The sequence below is a fragment of the Diceros bicornis genome, chromosome 16, assembly GCF_020826845.1.
Source record: "Diceros bicornis minor isolate mBicDic1 chromosome 16, mDicBic1.mat.cur, whole genome shotgun sequence".
Classification (NCBI taxonomy): Eukaryota; Metazoa; Chordata; class Mammalia; order Perissodactyla; family Rhinocerotidae; genus Diceros; species Diceros bicornis.
In genome coordinates, this window is record NC_080755.1 from 45,496,200 (window position 1) to 45,519,577 (window position 23,378).

General features: G+C 37.5%; 1 protein-coding gene across 1 annotated transcript in view; it reads left to right on the forward strand.

Annotated features, from left to right (window-relative positions):
* DCC (DCC netrin 1 receptor) overlaps positions 1–23,378 on the forward strand; it is a 1,099,744-nt gene that overhangs the window by 1,058,975 nt on the left and 17,391 nt on the right. Inside the window, exon 27 of the mRNA XM_058557158.1 lies at positions 5,962–6,174. Coding sequence (XP_058413141.1) covers positions 5,962–6,174 — 213 coding nt within the window. The remainder of the gene's footprint in view (positions 1–5,961; positions 6,175–23,378) is intronic.

Below are 23,378 nucleotides of genomic sequence, written 5' to 3' on the forward strand. Positions count from 1 at the left end.
GATTTATTTTCCCTTTTCTCACTGCACATCATGTCTACAGAATAGAGTTGTGCTCAAAAACTCAAGGAAAAATAGTCCCCCAAACCATATTGAAGGGAATTAAATGAGAAAGATGTGGAAAGTCCAAAAACCAAAATTTCTGAATCTCTTGACAACTAAGAAAGTGATTCCAGTCAAAGAATTCAGAACCTAAAGTCCTTTTTAAATGAACACTCCCCAGCAGAAAAGAGAGGTGTATAATTTTAGTTTAGTTTTCTCTTTGTTGGATCATTCTTAGCTACTTTCTTTTGATTTCACCTATGTTCCCTAACTTTAAAAGAAAGTGGAAGAAGAACGTGTAGAATGAGTTCAATGCAGCAAGACTGAGACAAGCCAAAGTTCACTACTTTTTTTAATTAGAAATTAACTATTTTATTTTATTCACAGCGTGTTCCTGTCATTTCTTTTCCTTTTTTAAAGGCAAAGTCTACGTCTGAAAATCAAACATCCCCTTCACTCCTTCGTTTTTTTCTTGATTTGGTACAGCAGACAAAACTGTCTTATTCAATCATGGGGAAAATGATTCCAAAAGTTAAATTTCGATGAAAAAGAAAACAATAAATGAGCTAGTATAAAATTTGTTTTTATCTGTGGTTAAGGACCACAGAGTTATCTATATCTGTAGTTAAAGTCTCGTATACCACTCTGGTGCAGGATTTGATACGGGGGGAGGCTCTGCGTTTGTGGAGGTCAGAGGTTACATGGGAAATCTCTGTACCTTCCCCTCAATGTTGTTGTGATTATTAACCTAAAACTGCTCTAAAAAATAAGGTCTATTAGAAATAAATGAGTGAATGAATGAATAAATAAATAAAAGAATAAAGAAAAATTTAGCTTCTTTAGTAGATTTTTTAATGTTTCAATTTATTTGAAAGTAAGGATTATTAAATATAGCTATGTAACTATTATATAATATAAATATAAAATATGTAATTAACTATTATATAACGTTATATAAATAAAGAATTCTTAACAATTCTTGGTAATTTTAACAATTCTTGACAAAGCTTAGTAATTTTTAAATCTTATCTAAAATCAAAAGGCAGGGGCCAGGGGCCGACCCTGTGGCTTAGCAGCTAAGTACGCGCGCTCTGCTGCCGGCGGCCCGGGTTCAGACGCACCGCTTGTCCAGCCACGCTGAGGCGGCGTCCCACTTACAGCGACTAGCAGGATGTGCAACTATGACATACAACTATCTACTGGGGCTTTGGGGAGAAAAAGGGAAAAAAAGGAGGAGGATTGGCAATAGATGTTAGCTCAGGGCTGGTCTTCCTCAGCAAAAAGAGGAGGAGTGGCATGGATGTTAGCTCAGGGCTGATCTTGCTCACAAACAAACAAACAAACAAAAGGCAGGGGCCAGCCCGGTGGTGTAGCAGTTAAGTTCACGCGCTCTGCTTCATTGGCCCGGGGTTCACCGGTTCGGATCCTGGGCGAGGGTGTACTCACTGCTCATCAAGCCATGGTGAGGCAGCGCCCCACATGGAGCAACTAGAAGGATGTACAACTATGACATACAGCGATCTACTGGGGCTTTGGGGAGAAAAAAGGAAAAAAGGAGGAAGATTGGCAACAGACATTAGCTCAGGGCCAATCTTCCTCAAACAAAAAAAACACAAAAATTAAAACAATAATAATCAAAAGGCATAGACATTCTACTCCTGGCCAAGATTTCATAGATTTTTAAAACATATATTCAGTCACTCATCAAGTATTTTTTGAGCAAAGCTATGTGCAATGCAAAAGGAATAGGGACTAATATGTGTTTCTAAGTGATGGCTTTGAAAAGAAAAAAAAAAAATAAGCTTCTTTTCTAGGAAACTAAACATTCTCTAAATCACTATCAGAACCAGTTAACTTCCAGCCATTCAGTATCGGTTTCTAAATGCCTTGGAGAACACTAAACATCCCTGTTCTCTCTCAAGCAGAAAACATTTCATGACTCCGGCTGGAGATGTCTTATTAGTCACCTTGAGAAACAGCAAAAGGCACATAGAAAAAGAGAACTTTGACTGTGCCAAATGTGGAGACTCTCCTTCCTCCAAAGTTATCTGAAAGACCTTTGAGTTTTACAAGAGCTGGATCACTAAACTCTGCCCCCAAAGACCTGCTGCTTTCTGAAGTCACAAATAAGGCTGAATTTCTCTCCCACCATAAGGAAAGGAAAGATACAGGATACAGTACATTTGCATTACACACATTCAGTGATCCATTGATAAAGATTTATGTAGTCATGACGGACAAATATTTCGTCTTCTTACTAATAAACTGCAGTCCTATTTTTAGCCTCAAGAGGCAAATGGACTGTCCCTGGGGAACCATGAGCAGTGGGGCTATATTTTGAAAACTTCAACCAATAGATAATCTTGAGGCTTCATTTCTACAAATCACTATAAAAGTGGTGCCCTTATTTCTTCATCTTTGAAACAGGTAGCTAATAAAGAAAGTTAGATGATTTCCACTATTCCTTTCAGTTCTGTCTTAGTAGGAAGGCTAGTCAACTTTATCTACATTATTTTTCTGCCCCAGCTCTCCTCCAAATTGGAAATCAACTAACCAATGGGACCTGACCTAGATGAAATCAGGAGCGCAATGGAGTTCATGGATTTTTCTCTAGAGTCTTTCCAAATATCCAGGCTGTAAGGAACTGGGGTTACTCTGGAATATTGTGTGATGCTGTTCTTCTGAGACTAATGAGTGAATTGAATTCTTAGAACTATTCATGTGTTGGAGTCTTTGCTTAGAGTTATTGGTATGCTATATTTCTTTCAAATATTGCAATTTTAGATAGAAGAAAAACCCTCATTTCCATTTTTGCAATATTTTTGCTGGTTATTCAGTAGCAATTATTTATGTGTTGACATTAATTATTATAAAGTGCCTTGAGAGTTGACTCCGCTGTGTAATTGTATGCTATTTGTACAATGAATCCCCACTATTTCATCATTTGAGAACGAGTGTCTTGCCAGCACATATTTGATTCTCATTTTACTCTCTGATTTGCGGGAGGCTGCACTTCGTGGGCAGAGGAGGTTTTCTTTGCTTTGAGCTCTTAGCACAGCTAAATGTCATGTCACTGAGCCAATTCATTTCACGTAGGTGTCCTGAAGCTGGCGCCTGAACTGGCCAAACAGACTCATCTCAAATGAGAGCTTTTCTCCGGTGGAGCAGTTTCTACTGTGTTTGTTTAAGAATTTTCACTGCCTCAAATGTCAGCCAGTTCTGAAAAGCATTACTTTTGCTCCACATAAAATATAAGAATTATGATTTGTCCATAGAAAACCTGTACCTTGTCCATTGTATTAGGTATTAGGCAAAATTGTTATTTTGAACAAAATAAAGACAGTCCTTTATGGATTAGTGATGCATTTGGTCTTGAGGATGGGCCTTCCCATTCCCACCTAGCACATTAGATTAGGCACTTTCCATTTCACTATGTGTAGTACTCAGGATTGATTTCCGTAAAGAGCCAGTCCATCTGTGTCAAGCTACCATTACTTCCCTTGAAGTCAAGACTACACCATGGTGTTCCCAGTGGGAATCATGGTGACCAGCTGGAAACCTGGGGATGGAGCGCTGGAAACACAGAGAATTTTTGTTTTTAGAGATGCTGGTGAGCAATGCCATTAAAGAGAATAGGAATGAGAGTGGCCTCCCAAAATTCAGTGATATCACCAGAATTCATGTGAAGTCTGAAGTTTTTAAAAAACTAAATTTCAGGAAACTAAAAAAATGCATGTAACTTTTATTAAACCTACGATCACAATAATATTTTAACATAGATCTCTTTCATTTCAAAAATGTAGAAGAAATAGAAGAGGAATTTACGAAGGAAGCAATAAAGAAAATAAAGACATCGCAAAACATATTATTTCTTTAATGGCTAAACCAGTTTTAAAAATAGGAAACGAATTTATTGCAATCCATATTTAACAGAGAGAATTACATAAGGCAAATTTCTGAGGAAAATTGTGAAATTTCTTTCCCTGGAGAGGTATTTTTAATACTATTATATGGACTCTTTAATCAAACCATCCCATTGGTAATGAAGAGGGACCTAGGTATAGCTTCCTACAGCTGCTTCTCTCTGATCTAGAGCTGAGAGATACTGTATTTTTATTTGGACAATTGACCATTGGTCATTTTTTCCTTTAGACCAAATATGAGTCCAGAGTAAAATCTGCATAATTTTCTTTGTCTCTAAAACTCCACTCTCAACCATCTAATTGCATAGTCTTGATTAAACACAAACACACAGATGTTCCTCTCCCCTTTACATTCTTACAAGCAGTTCAGATCCTTATAAACACCTACCTGGAGCCCTCGTCCCTTTTGCCCTTATCTGAGAACCAACATCACCAAGGGTCTGCCTTAATGTTTTCCTGTAGCCCCACATTTTAACTTTGAGATTTTGCATGCATATGCCCCTCCCTTCCGTCTGTGATAGGACCTCCTAGCCTAAAAATAAGGCACTTCTGATTAAATTCCTCTTACTCCCAGAGTTCTATCCGGTTTGCTGTCTTGATTACATTTTCCACGTTTCAAGAAATCTTTTAAGTCTTTGCCTGTTTTTTAGCTCTGGTTGCTATGTGGTTACATCTTGTCCTCAGCCAACCCCATATTTCCCTGCCTCCATCTTTGAATGGGGCAAACCTGAAGGCTGCTCAGTGACCCAGAGGACCTCTAACCCTTTCTGAATATAGAAAAATGAGTTTTAATATCAAATACCCTCTGAAGGCACATTTCACCTTTGCATATTTTTAATATTATGTCTTGATCGTTGGTATCTTTAATCTCAACTCCCTTCAGCATTATCAGATTTTCTTTCTATCTCCTTTGCCCTTTGCTGACCTCACTGAGCCTCCCAAGGAGTTGTCTCAAAATTATCTCACAAACTAATTATCTTGAAATATTTCCTAGTTAAAAATTCTCTTTCAAAAGTTAGATATTATCTTCTATCACTGCATTTTTTTTTCAACTTACCCAATAGAACTTTCTTAAGAAATAAATCGTGAGACATACTTTATTTTGTCACCACTTATACCTACTATCCAGTGCTTTTCATTTGCCATTTAACTTGTTAACCTGTTGACTTTAAATATGAATGAATAAAGTCAAGTCACAGTATCCTTAACACTGAGGACTGACAATCTGCCTCGCCAATATTTTAGTCTGGCTCAACGGTGTTCTCTGGAGAAAAGATGTATTTCCATATACAAAACAGTCTAATACCCAAAGGCTGTCACAAATGACTGTATGAAACCTCTTCAACTATAGTAATCTGACTGAAAATTACAAGGTTTGCTACCAAAGAGGAAAAATTGCAGTTCTGCATTCAGGCGTCTTGTTCCAGCCGAGTCATCTCACATATAACTTTTTAGCTGGATGTGCTTCTATTTTGTTATGGAAGATAATGATAGTGGCTGTTATTTGTATCATTTTATTAGCAATGCCTTGAGCACCTGGTAACTCTGATTTGTTTGACAGTTGACATGGCATGTTTAAATCACAGAAAAATTGGCATATTGGCTGGTAGATAATAATGCAGCTGTAGCCGGGTTTGGTACATTGAATTTCACTGACATTGCTACTTATGAAAGGAAAAATAACTCTTTTTTCTCGCTTCATCACTTATGATTACAGGGCCCAGACAGTTTAGGCAATATAGTCAGTGCTGTATATATTTTACTACTCTCTCTGAAAGATATATCCCTATCCTGGTAGATCTATTTCTACTGTTTAAAGTGGCAGTGCTATCATATCCCATAAATATAACAGGGTAGAGGAATGATGTTCATAACTTGAAGAAGAGATTGGCCAGATTCTGGCATATTTCTCTCAACTGGTCCAGGGGTCCTTCAAGTGACTTAGGGAAAACAAGCTTTGTCCTGGAATAATGAATGGCTTTTCTTGTCTCCATTGCAGCAGTGAATGAAGGACCAACCGCCCAACAGCCACCCATGTTGCCCCCAGCTCAGCCTGAGCATCCCAGCAGTGAGGAGGCACCAAGCAGAACCATCCCCACGGCCTGTGTTCGACCAACTCATCCACTCCGCAGCTTTGCCAACCCTTTGCTACCTCCACCAATGAGTGCAATAGAACCGAAAGTCCCTTACACACCGCTTCTGTCTCAGCCAGGTAAAGCGCCCACGTGTTCACATTTGAAATCATTGTTATCGTTAGCACCTCTACTTAAGTGCATGAGGCTTCCTGAGAGGCCTGGATGCATTATATCTTTTCAATGTTGATTACATGCCCAGTGTGCTCATGTCTGTTACTGATGTTTGTAGTGCAGCTCTTAAATATCTGCCTTACAAGCAACTAGCTGATTGTAGGGGCCTGTCATTCCGTTGGGAAGTTGTTCACTAAGCCTCAATACCAGTCTAGTACTTTTAATATATGCTGTAGGTATGCCCACTAGAGAATGCTGGAAAAGTTCGTGGTTCTTCAGTCTGCCACATGAGTCCAAAGATTTAAGGCTAGACTCCAAGACTAGAGTTAAAGGTACAAAAGTCTGCAAAACCACTTTTTAGAGAAATGCATTTAATCTCATAATTCTGCTCTGTGCCTTTCAATAGTCATCTTCCAGAGGTTCTTATTCAGAATTCTAGGGCCAGAAAGGAGTGTTAGTACCAGTGAAGAGTCCAGCCAACTGATTTAATAATTCTTAACAACCTCAGTATATCAGACATAAGATAGTAAAGTTCAGTGGTTCCAAGTCACCAGAAGTGGCCCCCTTAATAGACACAGGGAGTTGAATTGGCCAATCTGCCATTGTGTAAATACATTTGAGTAAGTTTCTGTTGCTCAGATCCATACCCACAGCAATTTTACTCGTTGCATTAGTACGTAAGCCTCATGATGACTACAAAACCAAGGAAAAACAAGATTGCAATTACGAATGATGTCTTTATACTAGTATTAAGAATACATCTTGTTCCTGGCATCATATTAATTGATTTGTGTGCATCGTCTCTGGTATTCTCACCATTCATGTGGTATGTAATGTGCATGCTCAGCTACCAGACCCTGAGAGGTGGCTGAAGCACAGGAGGGATGTGGGATTCCATCATCTGGGATGCACGCTGCAGATCGGGCGTGGCCACGTTGGGGTCTTCTCTGACACGTAGGCTCAGTGCAGGTCATGACTTCATTTCACAGGAGACAGCTCTTCTAACCCAAAAGAAGCCCACACTAGGATTTAAGCAAGTCTGTATTGTCCAAGCCCCTCTCCCACCCCCCACATATACGCACTCCACTGCTACTTTCTATTGCCCTGAAACTATGAGGGCCTTGCTAATTGAGACAGGGACAGTTTGAAGCAAGAGAATTCATTTAACAAATTCCTCTGGCAAAAGCATGCTGCTGATGATTGCTGGCTGTACTGTTCCCCACTGTGATACCAACCGAGGGAACAGACCTTGGCGGAGACTAGTATTCTGGATAGATGGCAGGTTAATTGCAACTACTAACAATAACTAACCGTTATTGAACATGTGCTATATGATGGCATGCTTCTAAAGACTTATAACATAGCATTTGATCCTCAGAACAATTTTGTGAGGTAGCTACTTTCTTAACCCCATTTCATGGATAAGGAAATGGTGACACAGAGAATTTAAGTAGCACATTTAAGTCTACACAGCTAGTGAGTGATGCTTCTTTTCCTACTCTTTTTGATTGCAGAAAGCATGGGTTCTGAAATTTTATGAATTCATTTGTACTTCTTAGTTTATGTTTAATTTATTTAATGACAAAAACAACAATAATTTTTTTTAAAACTTATTAAATTAAATCATTGCAAAGCTGATAAAAAGAAAACAATGGGAAATATATGAAATAATTCTGAGTTGAGGAATAGCATTTCTTCGCAAGCCTTCTTCACTCATATTTTAATGAGGAAAGGTAAGAGGTTTAACTATTCTGTACTAAAGAATACCAATTTTATAACATCAAAAAACTAAAGTGCTGGGGCCAGCACAGTGGTGCGTAGTGGTTGTTTGCCTGCTCCGCTTCAGCAGCCTTGGGTTGGAGGGTTCAGATCTCAAGTGCGGACATATGCACCGCTCATCAAGCCATGCTGTGGCGTCATCCCATATACAAAATAGAGGAAGATGGGCACAAATATTAGCTCAGGGCTAATCTGCTTCACCAAAAAGAGGGAGATTGACAACAGATGTTAGCCCGAGGCCAATGTTCCTCACCAAGAAAAAAAAAAAACTAAAGTGCTTAGTACTTTATATTGTTAACTATCCTCTCTGCTTGGCGGTAAAGACTTTTTTTTTTTTTTTTGAGTAACTAGGTCCTACATAGAAAAAAAGCAGAAAATGATAGTCTGAAGACTATTTTAAATGAAGATTTTATTGTGGCAGTAAAGTTTGGTTTGGAACAGAAGGTTTAGAAATCACCCATGCTCCAGAGATCTATGATAACAAAATGACCCAAAAGAACCCTAATTTTAGAAAGAACATCTGACAATAGACAGAACAAAGGGCTGGCATTGTTATTTACTAGTCTCTATTTTCTTCTAGTTACAGTAATACCAAAGCTGCCTTAAATTCTGACACAATGTAACATAAATGAGTGTATTATGTCTTTAAAATAGATGGGAAATAGGGTCTGTTCTTCTGTCTCTACACCTGTTCTCTCAAATAATAAGCATATCTGAAGAACTGTTCTCTGATCTAAGGTCATGTGGGCAAGATCTCATTTTCTTTTATTTCCATTGTATATTTATGAGCCTTCTTTTGTTTTACTATTGTTCTCATTTTTATTTTAATGATGTCTTACAAGCCAGCTCTTCTTTCATATTTTCCAACATCTCTGGCTTGAGTTTGGGGGTTGATTTTATATTTTTCCTACTTCCCCTTTAAATGCCACCCTCCCCCGCTCACCTTCAGGCACACCTGCCATCACTTTGGAATTACTAAATGCCTTTCCCTTTCAGGTTTCTCCTTCATTGTCTCCCTTTGATTCCTGTTCATTTCATAATGTCTTACTTCATGATTTTCAAATAAGTTCTCCCTGCATTGCTCCTGACACATGGTAAATAGTATGCTTTTAAGAAAGGGCTGATGTTTACTTATTCTAATAGAAAAAGAAAATTAGCAGACTGACAAATGTATTAGCTGTGACATTAACTACATGCTTCTGAGCCTAAAAGATGAAATACTTAGAGCTTTCAACAAATTTTAATTCTAAGAAAATCATTCCTTTAGTCTCACTGATTGATGAAGTCGAGTCATTCTCCTGTCAGCTTAAAAAAATACTTCAGTTTTATTCTGGATTTCACAATAAAGGACTAGGTAATTCCTAATGAATTTATTTTTACTTATGGCAAGTAATTACTTTAGAATATGGTAATGGGAGGCATTGCTATAATTTTTAAAGATCATGCCAAGTGAGAAGCTCCTGTTTTGAAACCTTTGAATTAAGGATCAGTGAAGAAGCTGTTGCCCTATTCAAATTCCTTTGTGTGGTTTTCATGGGCAGTATCATCGAGCTGTGCCTCAGTTTGCCTTTCAGTAAGACGCACAGAGCTGTGTTTGAAGCAGTTTTATATGAGATATAGGGCGATACATATTGTGGAGTATGATCTCCATGGAGCTGCAAAGAATTTTGCAGTATTTCTATAGTAAATGGTAATTAGAAAGTCATCCTGCTGTCATAACGACTGAGTTCTGCCTACCTGAAAACACAGATTTCATTTCTTCATTCTTTTTCCTTTGTCGGGGGAAGAGGGAGAATCTCCTTCTGCCCTTTTCCTTAAGGTTCTTATGGCTGGCCAAATAATCAACAAGGCGAGTTAGCAGGAGAAAATAATACCAAGTTTAATAACATGTATACATGGGAGAAGCTCAGAAATGAGCAACTCGTCCCTCTGTCTAAGCTGCTTGCTTAAGTATTGCAGCTAAAGGTGAAGGAACATGTTGGGGGTGGGTAGTGGCCTGGGACTTCAGAGGGCAGAAGGACAATTCTTTTCAGGGTCATCTATTGATAATTTGGTCAGGGAGAGATAGAGTTTTTGGTAAAAGGGGCTTGGTGCCCCTCCCATTGCAACATCTATTTTACATTATCTTTATAGCCATCATGATAGAAGATCTGTTCCAGGAATGAGCCACCATGCCAGATTCTCTAGGCAGTTAGTGGGGGAGGTCAAATATCCTTATTGTCTTCAGCTCGAAATAATCCGCATACCAGAGTGGTGCTTCCTGGGGCAGCTTGCCCTGAGCACCATCACCTTCCACCTGCTGAGTTAAAAATTTAGTTTATTAGACTAGAGGGTATTTTATGTTGTTTCTTACAATTTCATCATCACCTCGCGATAACGTGGTTCCATTTCTTAATGCTTCATCTACAGATGTGAGTAAATGCGTGGTCTTTACACATTTTCAGGGAGGCTGCAATCAGTGCACTTTGCAAATCACAGACATGGACATATAAGTGATTTGACTTAGTCCCCTTTCAGGTTAAATAGAAAACGTTTGATGGAGTGTTGGGCTTATGGCATTATAGATCTGACATAAATTCTACAGAGGGCCAAGATAGGGTGTATTTTTCTCTTCACTAGTGAAAATTCCTTTTAGCTGTGAAACGATCAGCTGCACTTTAAATGAGCCTGGATTAGGAGACCATTTGTCTTCCGGAGCTATAATTCTAAAGGGAAAGAAAATGTGACCTCTTAAATAGTGACTTTTATATCGTAGCACTGTTTTACAACGTTAGCCTCCTGGAGTTCTTGCATCTTTGTAAATCTGCATAAGGGCTATATTGTCCTCATTTTATGAGGATGTTTGTTACATTTGTTATATGTTACATTTCTACACATTTTTATTTATAAAAGCAAAAACCTAGAACATTGTGATTTTTCAATCTTCTAGGGATCAATATGTCAGTGGACATGACAAGACCAAAACTCACTTCATTGTACTGCAAAATTGAGTTTGATTTTCCCTCTGCAAATTGGAGCACGTGCTTCAATTTGTCTGAGGATTTAGGACAAGGAGTGGGTGGAGGTGGCTGACAGTGGACAGAAAAGGCATTTGATTTATATTTTATGGCTGGTTGGGAAATCTTGTGTTACTGCTATAACCTGATCTTTTTGGCAGGCCTCATTTATGCAGTAAATATGCTATCACACAAAACTGCCAATAAATTACCATAACACATTAATACAATTGCTTTCCCTGAGCCACTTGTAGGCCACCATTGGGGGTGTTCATCACAGATACCACATGAGCATTCCATTCTGCTGACATCAGTCACAGGCGGAGGTCATGGGAGATCAGGCATCCTTTACAGGTAAAACAAGAGGGTCACTTTTCAGGCCAGTCAGGTCAAATTAATCATTGACACAGCTAAGGAGGAGAGATGTGTTGATTTGATGGTATTGGAGCCAATACCACCAATCAATTCTAGAGTGGAAAATTACACTACATCTTATTAAATTATATCTCTTGTGTAAGCTCATCTATGTGTTTTTACATAACTCCTTGAAATTTTCCTATCCTTGTTCTTAACTGATATATATTTTTTAAATAGACGAAATTTGATTTGATTTGGTCTAGTTATCCTAAAATATCCTTTGGTAAAATGTAATTAAGTCAAATTTGCCTTGTATATCACCAATATTTGTGACATTGGAATGTACTTGGTGTTTTAATAAATTACTATTTCCTCTAGTACGGTGTTCTAGTATATAACTAGGAAAGAGCTCTGCTAATAGCCTCAAAGAGAGGGAACCGATTTCTAGAGGAGACTTTATGAGTAAGCTGTGTGACTGCTGCCTCGTTTACAGATGACAAAGCTGAGGCCTAAAGAGGTTAAGCAGCTTGCCCAAGGTCAACAATTAACCTAATGGCCAAGTTTAAAGAATTCAGAGAAGTATAACATTGAAGAGAAACAAAGGATTTTATTTAGTTTTTTTTTGTGATGTGAATAGTTATTCTTGGATTAACTTTTTTTTCCCTCTAGCAGAAGGCTTCTAGGATGATCCTAATTATTAAATATCCCTCAGAAAGAATTGTTTTATAGCAGGTAGGTTGAGTCATTTAGCTAAGTATTTGGGTAAATGTTTTACTCCTTTATGTTGGCTAGACGGAGGAAAGAAGTTACAGCAAGAGTAGTGACCATCCAGGAACCCTGGAATAGCTTCTATCTGTCTTAAACTCACCTGGTCAATCTATCAGTATCCCTCTACAGGAAGGCAAGGAGCCAGGGAGCTGACATCTGTTGCTTTCAGCACCATGCACCACGAATGGCCAAGGCTTTGGAGTCCAATGATAAACACAAAGATGAGCAGAAGGAAGAGTAAAATGAAAATAAAAGTTAAGGCAGGTGGAAAGATTACTCAGACTGTGGGTTAGAGAATGTGAGGGTCAATGAGAGTGAAAAATGAATGGCAGGTATTTTTTTAGGCTTACAAAAAGCCATTGGGAGGAGGGAGTGAATGATCACAATTGAGTCAAAATTTGAGTTAAAATAGTTTGATCAAAAGGACTCAGATTTTGACTCAGTTGTCCAATTAAAAAAATACAAGAAAATATTGCACCAGGAATTATTAGATTGTGTATAAAATCAAGGCTAATTGTCAAATTAATGCAATTAAATTCTAGGGTTAAAGTATTGAGCTGCCATCTAGATAATCATAAGAGAAAATGAAAAAAAAAATCTATTTTCAGAACTTTGTTACCTAGTAGACTACATAATTTGAAACATAATTTAATTAGTATGTCCTTGGATTATATTGAGGAGTGGGTAGCCTTATGAGTGACAGAAAATGATGAGGGAAGGGATGAGCAACAGATTGTTTTGCAAGCAGCAAATGTTCCTTTCTCATTTCCTAAGATCCTGATCAGTCACATGGTTAACTACTGCTGCATAGATTTTCTTATTTATGAAATATCTTGAGGATCAAAGTGTCTTTTTTAAAATCAGCTTAGGTAAAATTAATAAGGCTAATTGTTTATATTTTGTCACCATTTATAGTTTATAAAGGATACTTCCAAGTGAATTCATGCCTCCTGAGAGCTAACTGTAATCACCATTATTGATGCAGGGATAGATATTCAGAGAAGTTGAATAACTTGCAAACTATTCGAGGATCATGTGTCATTATTCTTGGGACCTTTATCCAAACCCTTACACATAATGGACATTCAATAAATATCTGTTGAGTTGGTCAGAATAGAACAATAAAGATCAGAGCCGGAAGCTGAATTCAGGTCTTCAATTTCAAGTCTAATGATGTTTATAGGTGAAGGAAAGCAACTTAAGCGTTGCAAAAGGATTAAATATTAATGATAAAGGCAGACAAGATGAAATGATTTCCAAACTCATGACCATTTGATCATAAAATGCTAAGTGTTCTGAACTATAAACATGTTATACTACAGCCAAATTAAATTGCAGGGAGTGGAAAAAGCAATAAGAAACCACCACTCCTGGAAGTTCTATTCAATAATTTAACTTCATTAAAATAAATAAACACGCAGTGACATCCGTGGCACGTCGGAGAAGAATAACATCTACTTTGTTCATACAAGGAGGGAGTGCAGCTCAGTGCACGTAGAGTCCTGAGGACTAGTTTCTCCATTATGCCAATTATGGAATTGATTTTGCTCCCCCGAATCCTCCTTATTCTCATCTGTGAAATTAGATAGTCTTTCCTCTTTAAAGAGGAATGAAACATATGAAATTCTAGCAATCTTAATTACTGAAGAAATAAGCGTGGATATTCTCTCTGCATTTTTTCTTTGCTTTGTGAAAGAATACGAGTAAGAGAAAGATTTTCATTTGAATAAGGATTCTAGCTGCATAGTGAGCATTTTAAGTAGGCTAAGCATTTGACAGAGTTCTCTATAGTTCATCAATTAGTGTCAGATTCCTGTTGTTTTCTTTGGGAGCAGGGGGAAATTTTGAAACAAACTAAAAAGTGTTCACATAAACCTCTGTGTTAATGAACTCCTGAAAATGTGTTGTGAAAAATCTAACACACTGAAAACAAACAAAAAAAATCTCTGTGATATTAAAATAAAGTGAGATTTTAGCCATCAGCAAACTACTTCTAAAGATACGACCTGCAATATCTAAAAGAACGTGTAAACACCATTTAAAGCTCCTACTTCTGAATGTTTATAACTTTTATCTTACTGGCAGGGACTTGAGAAAAAATTCAAGTGCTGTGTTAAACATCACGTGTGTTTCACAACATTGACTTTCATCTTAGGCTCGAAGGAGGACCGATGTTCTTACTGCCAGAACCTCTTTATTTACGGGAACGTCAAGGCTCTCAGAGAGACTGCCTTTATCTTTTGTGGTAAAAGGGATTCTAACAAGCTGGTTTTTTTTTTTTTTTTTTTGGTGAAAAACAATGATGAGTAAGCCCAACTGATTTCAAAACAAGGGACACATTATGACATAATTGCACCTAGAGGTTTATAGGAATAATGGTACTTGCAATGACTGTCTTTTCACATCTACTCCAAATTGCCCTTCTTAAATATTCTTCCTTCACATTTCCCATTCTCTTACCCAGTTGTTTGTATCTTTCTAATTCTGTGGTCACTTGAGTCATGATTGTTAATAGAAACTGCATATTTTAAACTACAAGAATATGTTAACCTAGTATACCTTTAAAGTCTGAGATTGCTAGTTTAACCTTTGGTTTTAGAGACTAAAGGCAGGATGCTCGTGCCACGTGACAAGGAGAGTTCCATGGTCTTCTGGGCCTCTTTGGCAGAAGCAAAGTGTAGCTGAAAGAATACTTGCTGGAGGCAAATAATAAAACTCCACTAGGACCCAGATCCCCTGCTCATTGGCTAGGGTAGCCTTGAATAAGTCATCTAACCTCTTTGTGCTTCCATTTTCTACAACTATAAATGGGGAAAATAAAATCTAGTCTGGAAAGGGTTTTGTTTCATTTTCTTTAAGGAGTTAAAGCATGTAAATATGAATTATGCTAGTTAAAAATGTTAGCACTGAATCCAGGAGCTTCTGGTTTAATATAATCTGGAGACCACATTGCCTTATAAATTAGGCCCAATGAATTTCCAATGCTTTATACTAAGGAGTAGTGGAATCAAGTGGAAGGGGGTTTAAAAGTACATTTTGTGATTCAGTGGCTGGTGAAACAAGATCTGATGCCCGAATGTTGTATTTCACCACAAGTATATGCAACAGAGAAAGAGCAGCCAATGAAATGGGCCCTTGCCTGGAAGACAGAATAGTGAGCAGAGAACACTAAAACAGTTGCTCAGAGCTGTCTGACTATTGTATCCTGACTCTAGAGAGAAGCATGGCCTCTTCCAATAGAACAGGACTTGCTCTCAAATCTTAAATCCATCTGACAGCCAGGAAGCTATCTCACACCATCAACTCTAAATGACCAAACTGCATTAAATAGTGTTCTTCCTCCAATTTCTTAACCTGTGTCTCCACCAATTGTTACAAATGTCCATTCCTCAAGTTCAATAAGGATTTATGTCCAATAGGTGTACAGATTTGATGGTAACATGTCTGGCTCATAAACACTGCATCTCCTGAATTGCTTCTTAAGATGAACCAATTTAAAGAGACTAAAGCCTATGGAATTTCCTGGATCCCAGCTCTAACTTCCACTTTGCTGTTTGCTGTGCTACTCTTCTGCAAAGAGAAGAGCAGGGCAAAGGAGACTAAGAAGTAAGGAGCAGGCAGTGAGCTGTTGAAAGTGGGAAAAAGAGGTTATTTCTCATTGAACACACATAAAACATTACTGAAACCTTTGTCTTGTCACTTACAAATAATATATTGTGTTTTATTAAGAATATTACAGTATGAATCATTTCCGAATGTGATTTGAGATATAAATTTTTAATTCTAAACACTCTATGGGTGTGACTATCTAAAGTAGGTTCTCAAATTTTGTATGCCTAGGAATCACCTGCAGATCTTATTAAAATGCAAGTTCTGATTCAGTGGATATGGAGGAGAGCCTGAGATTCTGCATTTCTTAGAAGATTCCAGGTGATGCTGGAGCTTCCCCTCTGTAGGTCGCACTTTGAGTAGTGAGGTTCTAGAACAGATCATGTGTTCTTCACCTGGAGTTCATGAAAGAACTTGTGGGTTTGGTAACTCATTTGAAATTAAATTCACATTTCTGTGTAAGTGCACATTTTTTCTAGTGAGTGGGTTCATAACTTTCATTAGAGTCTCAAATTACTCATTATCTGTAACAAGTTAAGCACTACTTAACCAGACATTTTGTCATCATCCTGCATTTAGGCTCAGCTGTGGAAGATAAACACGGAAGTCTGTTTTTGTTTTGCTTTGAAATTTTTTGATCTTCAAGACCAATTCCAAAATTTTTTTTGCAGAAATAACCTTCCAGAATCTAAAGCGAAGAGCTGAACACTTTTGCCCTACTCAAATGAAATTCTAAAGAATTAAGTTATTCGTTTTCTTATGGAAACACCTCAGGCCTTTGTGTACATTTTTCTACCCCACATGAAGGAATCAGTTAGATTAGTATTGATAAATGTCTTAAAAGAGGTCCCACTTCTGAAACGCTCTCTTATTTTTGTTGTCTAAATGAAGACTGATCGAGGATCCCCAACCCTTTGATCAATTTTCTCCAGAAGAAGAGCTGCTGTGGGAAACGGAGATGTGTTGTCATTGGAAGGGGTCCTCATAACCTGTCCTTGGCACCCCATATTCTGGTGTGCAATGGGCAACAATTACAGCAGAGACTGAATGATTCACACACATTTCCCCAAACAATGACTCATCATTCAATGAAAATTTCAGAGTCAGCCAGTGTCACACCAGGATGAATAGCGCATAAAACCTGTAAAGCATATTTTTCAAAACTTTTCTGGTGGCAGTTAGGGTAAGTGAACCTATAAATAGCAGTAATATAAATCACAGAGAATGGGAGGTAATTAAAAGAAATGTTTATTTGAGTAGTGAAGAAGCTAAGTTGTATCATATAATATCCTGAAAGATAACATCATAAATTGTTTATTGGGTATAAAATAATTCTAAGGAGTAAATATGTGTTTGAGGAGGCTTGGTTGTGGTAAAAGAGGTGGGAAAGAGGAGGGTTTTTAAAGAAAAAGAAACTGTTTATCCAATAAATGTTTAAGCAATTAAAGTCTTCCTTCCTCTCATCCTGCATCCCTCCAAGTCTTTCTCCCTCTCTTTCTCTCCCTCTTTCTTTTACGCTAAAAGTTGTCGTTCTTGTTTTCTGGATCAGAGCTTCTGAATTTAGATGGACACAGGTACTAGACAAGCACCTACCAGTACACGAGTATTTGAATTTGAAAAATTCTAGATCAGAGAGAGAAAAGGTGATAGAATACTGGAAAGTATCCCTGAGAAAAGTGTTTAAAAGTGAATTTGCCTAGGTCTCTTGATGGTCTTAATGTTTGAAAATTTCTGCACAGAAACCTTGTACTTACCTCTCTCCTTGAGTTCCTGGGTTAGAAGATGGCACAGGATCCAGTTCCTGAAAGCTGACCTGGAGCCCCCTCTGCAAGTCGGAGGCCATTCCCACCACTCAGCTGCCATCCCTCCCTCCTCCTCCAACTCCACTGCACTTAACTGTCTCTGAGATGCCACACAATCAGTACTTTCTCCAATTCTTTCCTGGGTTAGAGCTCAGATTTTATCTCTTTATTTATTCTGTATATAGCATGATTCTAATTAAATATTTCACATTTACATGACTTATGTTTCCAACCATCATTTAATATCATAATAGACACCAATTTTCAATATTCTTTAGTATAACAATAAAGCCTAATATGTGCTGGGTGCCGATAGATCCTCAAGAAAATGTGAACTGATTCTAACCATGGCAATAATGCTTGGAAATTTCATTACTGATAATTACCATTAGCAAGCACTTAACCATAACTTTACTATCTCATTTAATTTTGACAAAAACACCAAGAGAAAAGTATTATTTCTCCCTGTTTACTCATGAGGAATCTTGGAATCAGAAAGGATAAAATAATTCATTCAATGTTACATTATATGTAAATGGCAGGGCATGTAGGATTCAAACCTAGGACTTTCTGAAACCAAAGCCTACTTTTCTGAACAACATATTATAATATGTATACATAAAGGGTCAATGATTATGTGACTAGTAATGTCACAAATAATGAACATTTGACCTATCTTTTGGCACCTCCATTAACATGTAAATATATATATTTACATATGATTATTTTTTCCAGAGATATTCGTGTTCTTCTATGAAATTTATACACATGAAAGCATACTCCAGCTTATGCATTCACAGGAGGAAAGGAAAAATAATAGACTGTGCTTATTTCTCAGTTCTCTATGTATTATTTACATTTCCATTGGTTTTTATTTTGTCACACTTTTGTGGTTTCCTTTCCAAATATGTATTGATTACATTTTTTTCATGTTTGAATTATCCCAACACATCCAACTGGAGAAAGTGTTATCTCTCATTGGAAGACTAAAATAAATATCTATATAGTTATCAAAAACCCAAAGATAATGCGGGCTTATTTCTAAGCCCAGCACAAGATATCCTGCAGCCTATTTTTCAGAACTAGCTTCCAATCATTTTATGGATATGAAATATTCAGAAACTTCATGCTGCAGAATATGTTGAATATTGAAGAGTTTATGAAACATTGCATGGAAACATATTTTCCTCATAAATAATTTCCCATATGTGGGCTTAAAGAGAACTTCTTTTTGGCCCAGCATGACAAGGATTAGTCAGAAGTTTTCATTGACGTTTAGTTCCACTGCAAATAAAGAAGAATAAAATCTCAATTAACTTTTATCTTTGGGGAATGCACTGTTCTCAGGAAATTGCATTTCTGGATAGCTCTGGGTAAAGCAGAAATCATTTTATAATGCATAAATGTTTATCAGTTGCCAATTCTATTTTACTTATGAACTAACGATTGAGAAGAGTGCCATTTTGCACGTGCCATGTCCTTAAATCCCACACCGTCTCTGCAAAAGAGACCATGTTATTTTACAAGGGATGAACCCAAGTATAGAAGAATTGAATGACATCTCCAAGGTCACAGTTACCAGAGGGCAGGGACAGGATATAAGTCTAGTTCTGCATGACTGTGATATTTATTCTCTTTCCCTAATTGCTGGGGAATCACAAAAGTGTACCCAGAAGAAGGACCACAGTAAATAAAGGCCCAGAGATGAGAAAGTACAAGATGTTTTCAGGGTCTGCAAGTAAAGCAGTCATCTTAGAGAGGATGATTCCTAGAGCAGTTAGGAGATGATAAGCTGGAAGAGGACAGGGTGTGGTGAGTGGAAACAGAGAAGTGGTTTGGGAAGATCAAATGATAAACCAAGACTGAGTTAGAAGTATGTGATGTAGATTAATGGCAGTGAGAATAGATGCAAGAGACAGTTGCAAGAGTTATCGCCCAAAAGAAGAAACAGTGACTGAATGAATAATTGGATATGAAGAATGAGGGAGAAGGTGAGGTCCAAGGTGACTTTTGTTAATCCTGTGTCTTTGGGAACGTGGTTATGCACAAAGAGAAAGAAGGAAGTGAGCTGAGAGGATACTCCTTGAAAGGAGAGGGAGAGTAGGAAAGAGTGAAGTATGTTGAGCATGAAGGGGCAGTGGGCCATCTGGGTGGAAGTATGTGGTGGATGTGGTAAAGGGTTAAGAGTTCAAAAGAGAAGTCACAACCGAGGATTGGGGAATCATTTTCAGAAAGGTAAGAGTTTAGCACAGAGTAGATAGAATGAGACGACAATTCCCAGGGAAAGAATTTGAAGGAAAAAAAGAAAATTCAAAACTGAAATTTAAGGTAAATCTACATTTTATGAGGGAGTAAAGAAGAGGTACTACAGATAAGAAAACAATGATGGTATAATTTTTCAGAAGCCAAGAGGGGAGAGTATTTCAAGGAAAAGGCAGTTTAAATACAATAGTTCTGGGGTCAGCCTGGTGGCATAGTAGTTAAGTGTGCGCACTCCACTTTGGTGGCCCGGGGTTCACAGGTTCAGATCCCAGGCAAGGACCTACGCACCGCTCATCAAGCCATGCTGTGGTAGCGTCCCATATACAAAATAGAGGAAGATGGGCATAGATGTTAGCTGAGGGCTAATCTTCCTCAACAAAAAAAAAAAGAAGAAGAAGAAGAAGAAGAGGAAGATTGACAACTGATGTTAGCTCAGGGTCAATCTTCCTCACCAAAAAAAAAAAAAAAACTACAATATTGCCTTGATTCAAAGTAACCATAGAGTTTTTCTTTCTTCTAATATTTTGTTATGAAAATATCAAATGTTCAGGAAAATTAGTACAGTGAACTCCCATATACCCACCACCTAGATTTTATAGTTAATTTTTTTTCATATTTTCTTTGTCACATGTTTATTCATTTATCCAACCACCTTAATTTTTGCTGTATTTCAAAGGAAATTGCAGGCATCAGTTCACTTTACCCCAAACACTTCAGCAAGTATAAAAAGATGCCGTTACCTTTGGAGTGTGCTATTGATTTACTTGCATAGTTTTAAGGGAAAGAATAAAACCTCTAATAATTGTACAAAATCAATTGTAAAAGGCATCGTGATTTCAGGATATTGCTGTGAGTCTTAGAAACAAGGAGACGTAATACTAACAAAGCCCATGGAGAGGTTAACAGGAAGATACCCATTAGTGAAAAATTATGAATACTTATGACCTTTCTTATGTGACATTTCTATAGATTGCTGAGGTCAAAAGCCAGGAGGCTGAGAGAACCATGGTGAATAAATAAATAGGTGAAGAGCAAGTGTAGACCACCCCTAGGCGTGTGACAGCAACATACAGGAAAGAAGTTGGTCAGAGGAGAAATGGTAACGCTGACTTGAGCTGTTTTACTCAACAGCACACGTGTTCTTTGGGGTGGGGTGGAAGTGGTGATGGTGTTTAACTCTTACAGTTGAAAATATTTTTGAAACGTATAACCATACCTCATCGATTAAGTAAGATTCTCTGAGCTTTTAAAATGTTCTTGTGCCTTGAAAATACTATTCGTATTGTGCTTTGGTCAGTCTGAGAGGTATACAAGTAAAAGTTGGAAGAGATTGGATTTAATCGGTAGTGTACTAACCCCAGAATGTAATCGAGAAGTTATATCTGGAGATAGACATGATATTCATTTGTGTGTGTGCATGTGAGTGCACATGTGTATGTTTGTGCATGTGTGTGTAATTTGATGACTTCTATTAAAGATGAAACCAGATAAAAAATCAATTATTTCAGGGTATTAAGAAATTTGCTTCTGAGTAATCAAGGTTTTACTATAAAAACAGAATCCTCTGTGGCAATCAAATTGTCTTTATAAAGGGAAATATTTCCAAAATTTACAAAATAAATTGATTTTTGAAAAGTGAAAATTATTATATTTATACAGCATATGAAATATTTACCAGAAATTTAATCTATTACTTACTAATGTGGATGAATTTGGGTTATGACGACATTCTACATAATGCATGATTACAAAAGTTGTGTGAGACTGATCTCTGGATTTCTGCGTTGTTTCTGTGTTTTTCTGATATTTCCATGAAATAATATGGAAACTTTAGGCAGTGTCATTTGTTTCTTTATGAATTGAGAGTGTGGTTTCTCTGAAGTTTGAACACTAGGATATCATCAAAAGTGAGGAATTAGGGGGCCACTCAGTGGCATAATGGTTAAGTTCGCATGCTCTTCTTTGGTGGCCTGGGGTTTGCGGGTTCAGATCCCAGGAGCAGACCTACGCACTGCTCATCAAGCCATGCTGTGGTGGCATCCTACATACAAAATGAGGGGGATTGGCACAGATTTTAGCTCAGGGACAATCTTCCTCACAAAAAAGTAAAATAAAATAAATAAAGAAGAATTAAGGGAGGGATTTTTTTTTAATAATTTTTTTTAACGTTGGTTTATAACATTGTATAAATTTCAGGTGTACATCATTATACTTCTATCTCTGCATAGATTACACCATGTTTTCATGTTCACCACCCAAATGCTAATTACAATCCATCACCACACACATGTGCCTAATTATCCCTTTTGCCCTGCTCCCTTCCCTCTCCCTCTCTGGTAACCACCAATCCAATCTCTGTCTCTGTGTGTTTGTTCGTTGTTGTTTTTATCTACTACTTAATGAGTGAGAACATATGGTATTTGACCTTCTCCCTCTGACTTATTTCACTTTGCATAATACCCTCAGTGTCCATCCATGTTGTCACAAATGGCTGGATTTCATCGTTTCCTACAGCTGAGTAGTATTCCATTGTGTATATATACCACATCTTCTTCATCCATTCGTCCCTTGATGGGCACTTAGGTTGCTTCCAAGTCTTGGCTATCGTGAATAATGCTGCAATGAACACAGGGGTGCATGTATCTTTATGCAATGGTGTTTTCAAGTTCTTTGGATAAATACCCAGCAGTGGAATAGCTGGATCATATGGTAGTTTTATGCTTAATTTTTTGAGGAATCTCCATACTGTTTTCCATAGTGGCTGCACCAGTTTGCACTGCCACCAGCAGTGTATGAGAGTTCCCTTCTCTCCACATCCTCTCCAACACTTGCTGTTTCCTGTCTTGTTAATTATAGCCATTGTGACAGGCGTGAGGTGATATCTCATTGTAGTTTTGATTAGCAGTTCCCTGGTAGTTAATGATGTTGAATATCGTTTCATGTGCCTGTTGGCCATCTGTATATCTTCTTTGGAGAAATGTCTGTTCAGGTCTTTTGCTCATTTTTTAATCAGATTTTTAGTTTTTTTGTTGTTGAGATGTATGAGTTCTTTATATATTTTGGAGATTAACCCCTTATCGGATACATGGTTTGCAAATATCTTCTCCCAATTGTTAGGTTGTCTTTTCATTTTGTTGCTGGTTTCCTTTGCTGTGCTGAAGCTTTTTAGTTTGATGTAGTCCCATTTGTTTATTTTTTCTATTGTTTCTCTTGCCCGGTCAGACATGGTACTTGAAAATATGTTGGAAGACCAATGTCAAAGAGCGTACTGCCTATGTTTTCTCCTAGAAGCTTCATGGTTTCAGGTCTTACATTCAAGTCTTTAATCCATTTTGAGTTAATTTTTGTGTATGGGGTAAGATAATGGTCTACTTTCATTTTTTTGCATGTGGCTTTCCAGTTTTCCCAACACCATTTGTTGAAGAGACTTTCTTTTCTCCATTGTATGTTCTTGACTCCTTTGTCAAAGATTAGCTGTCCATAGATGTGTGGGTTTATTTCTAGGCTTTCGATTCTATTCCATTGATCTGTGTGTCTGTTTTTGTGCCAGTACCATGCTGTTTTGGTTACTATAGCTTTGTAGTATATTTTGAAATC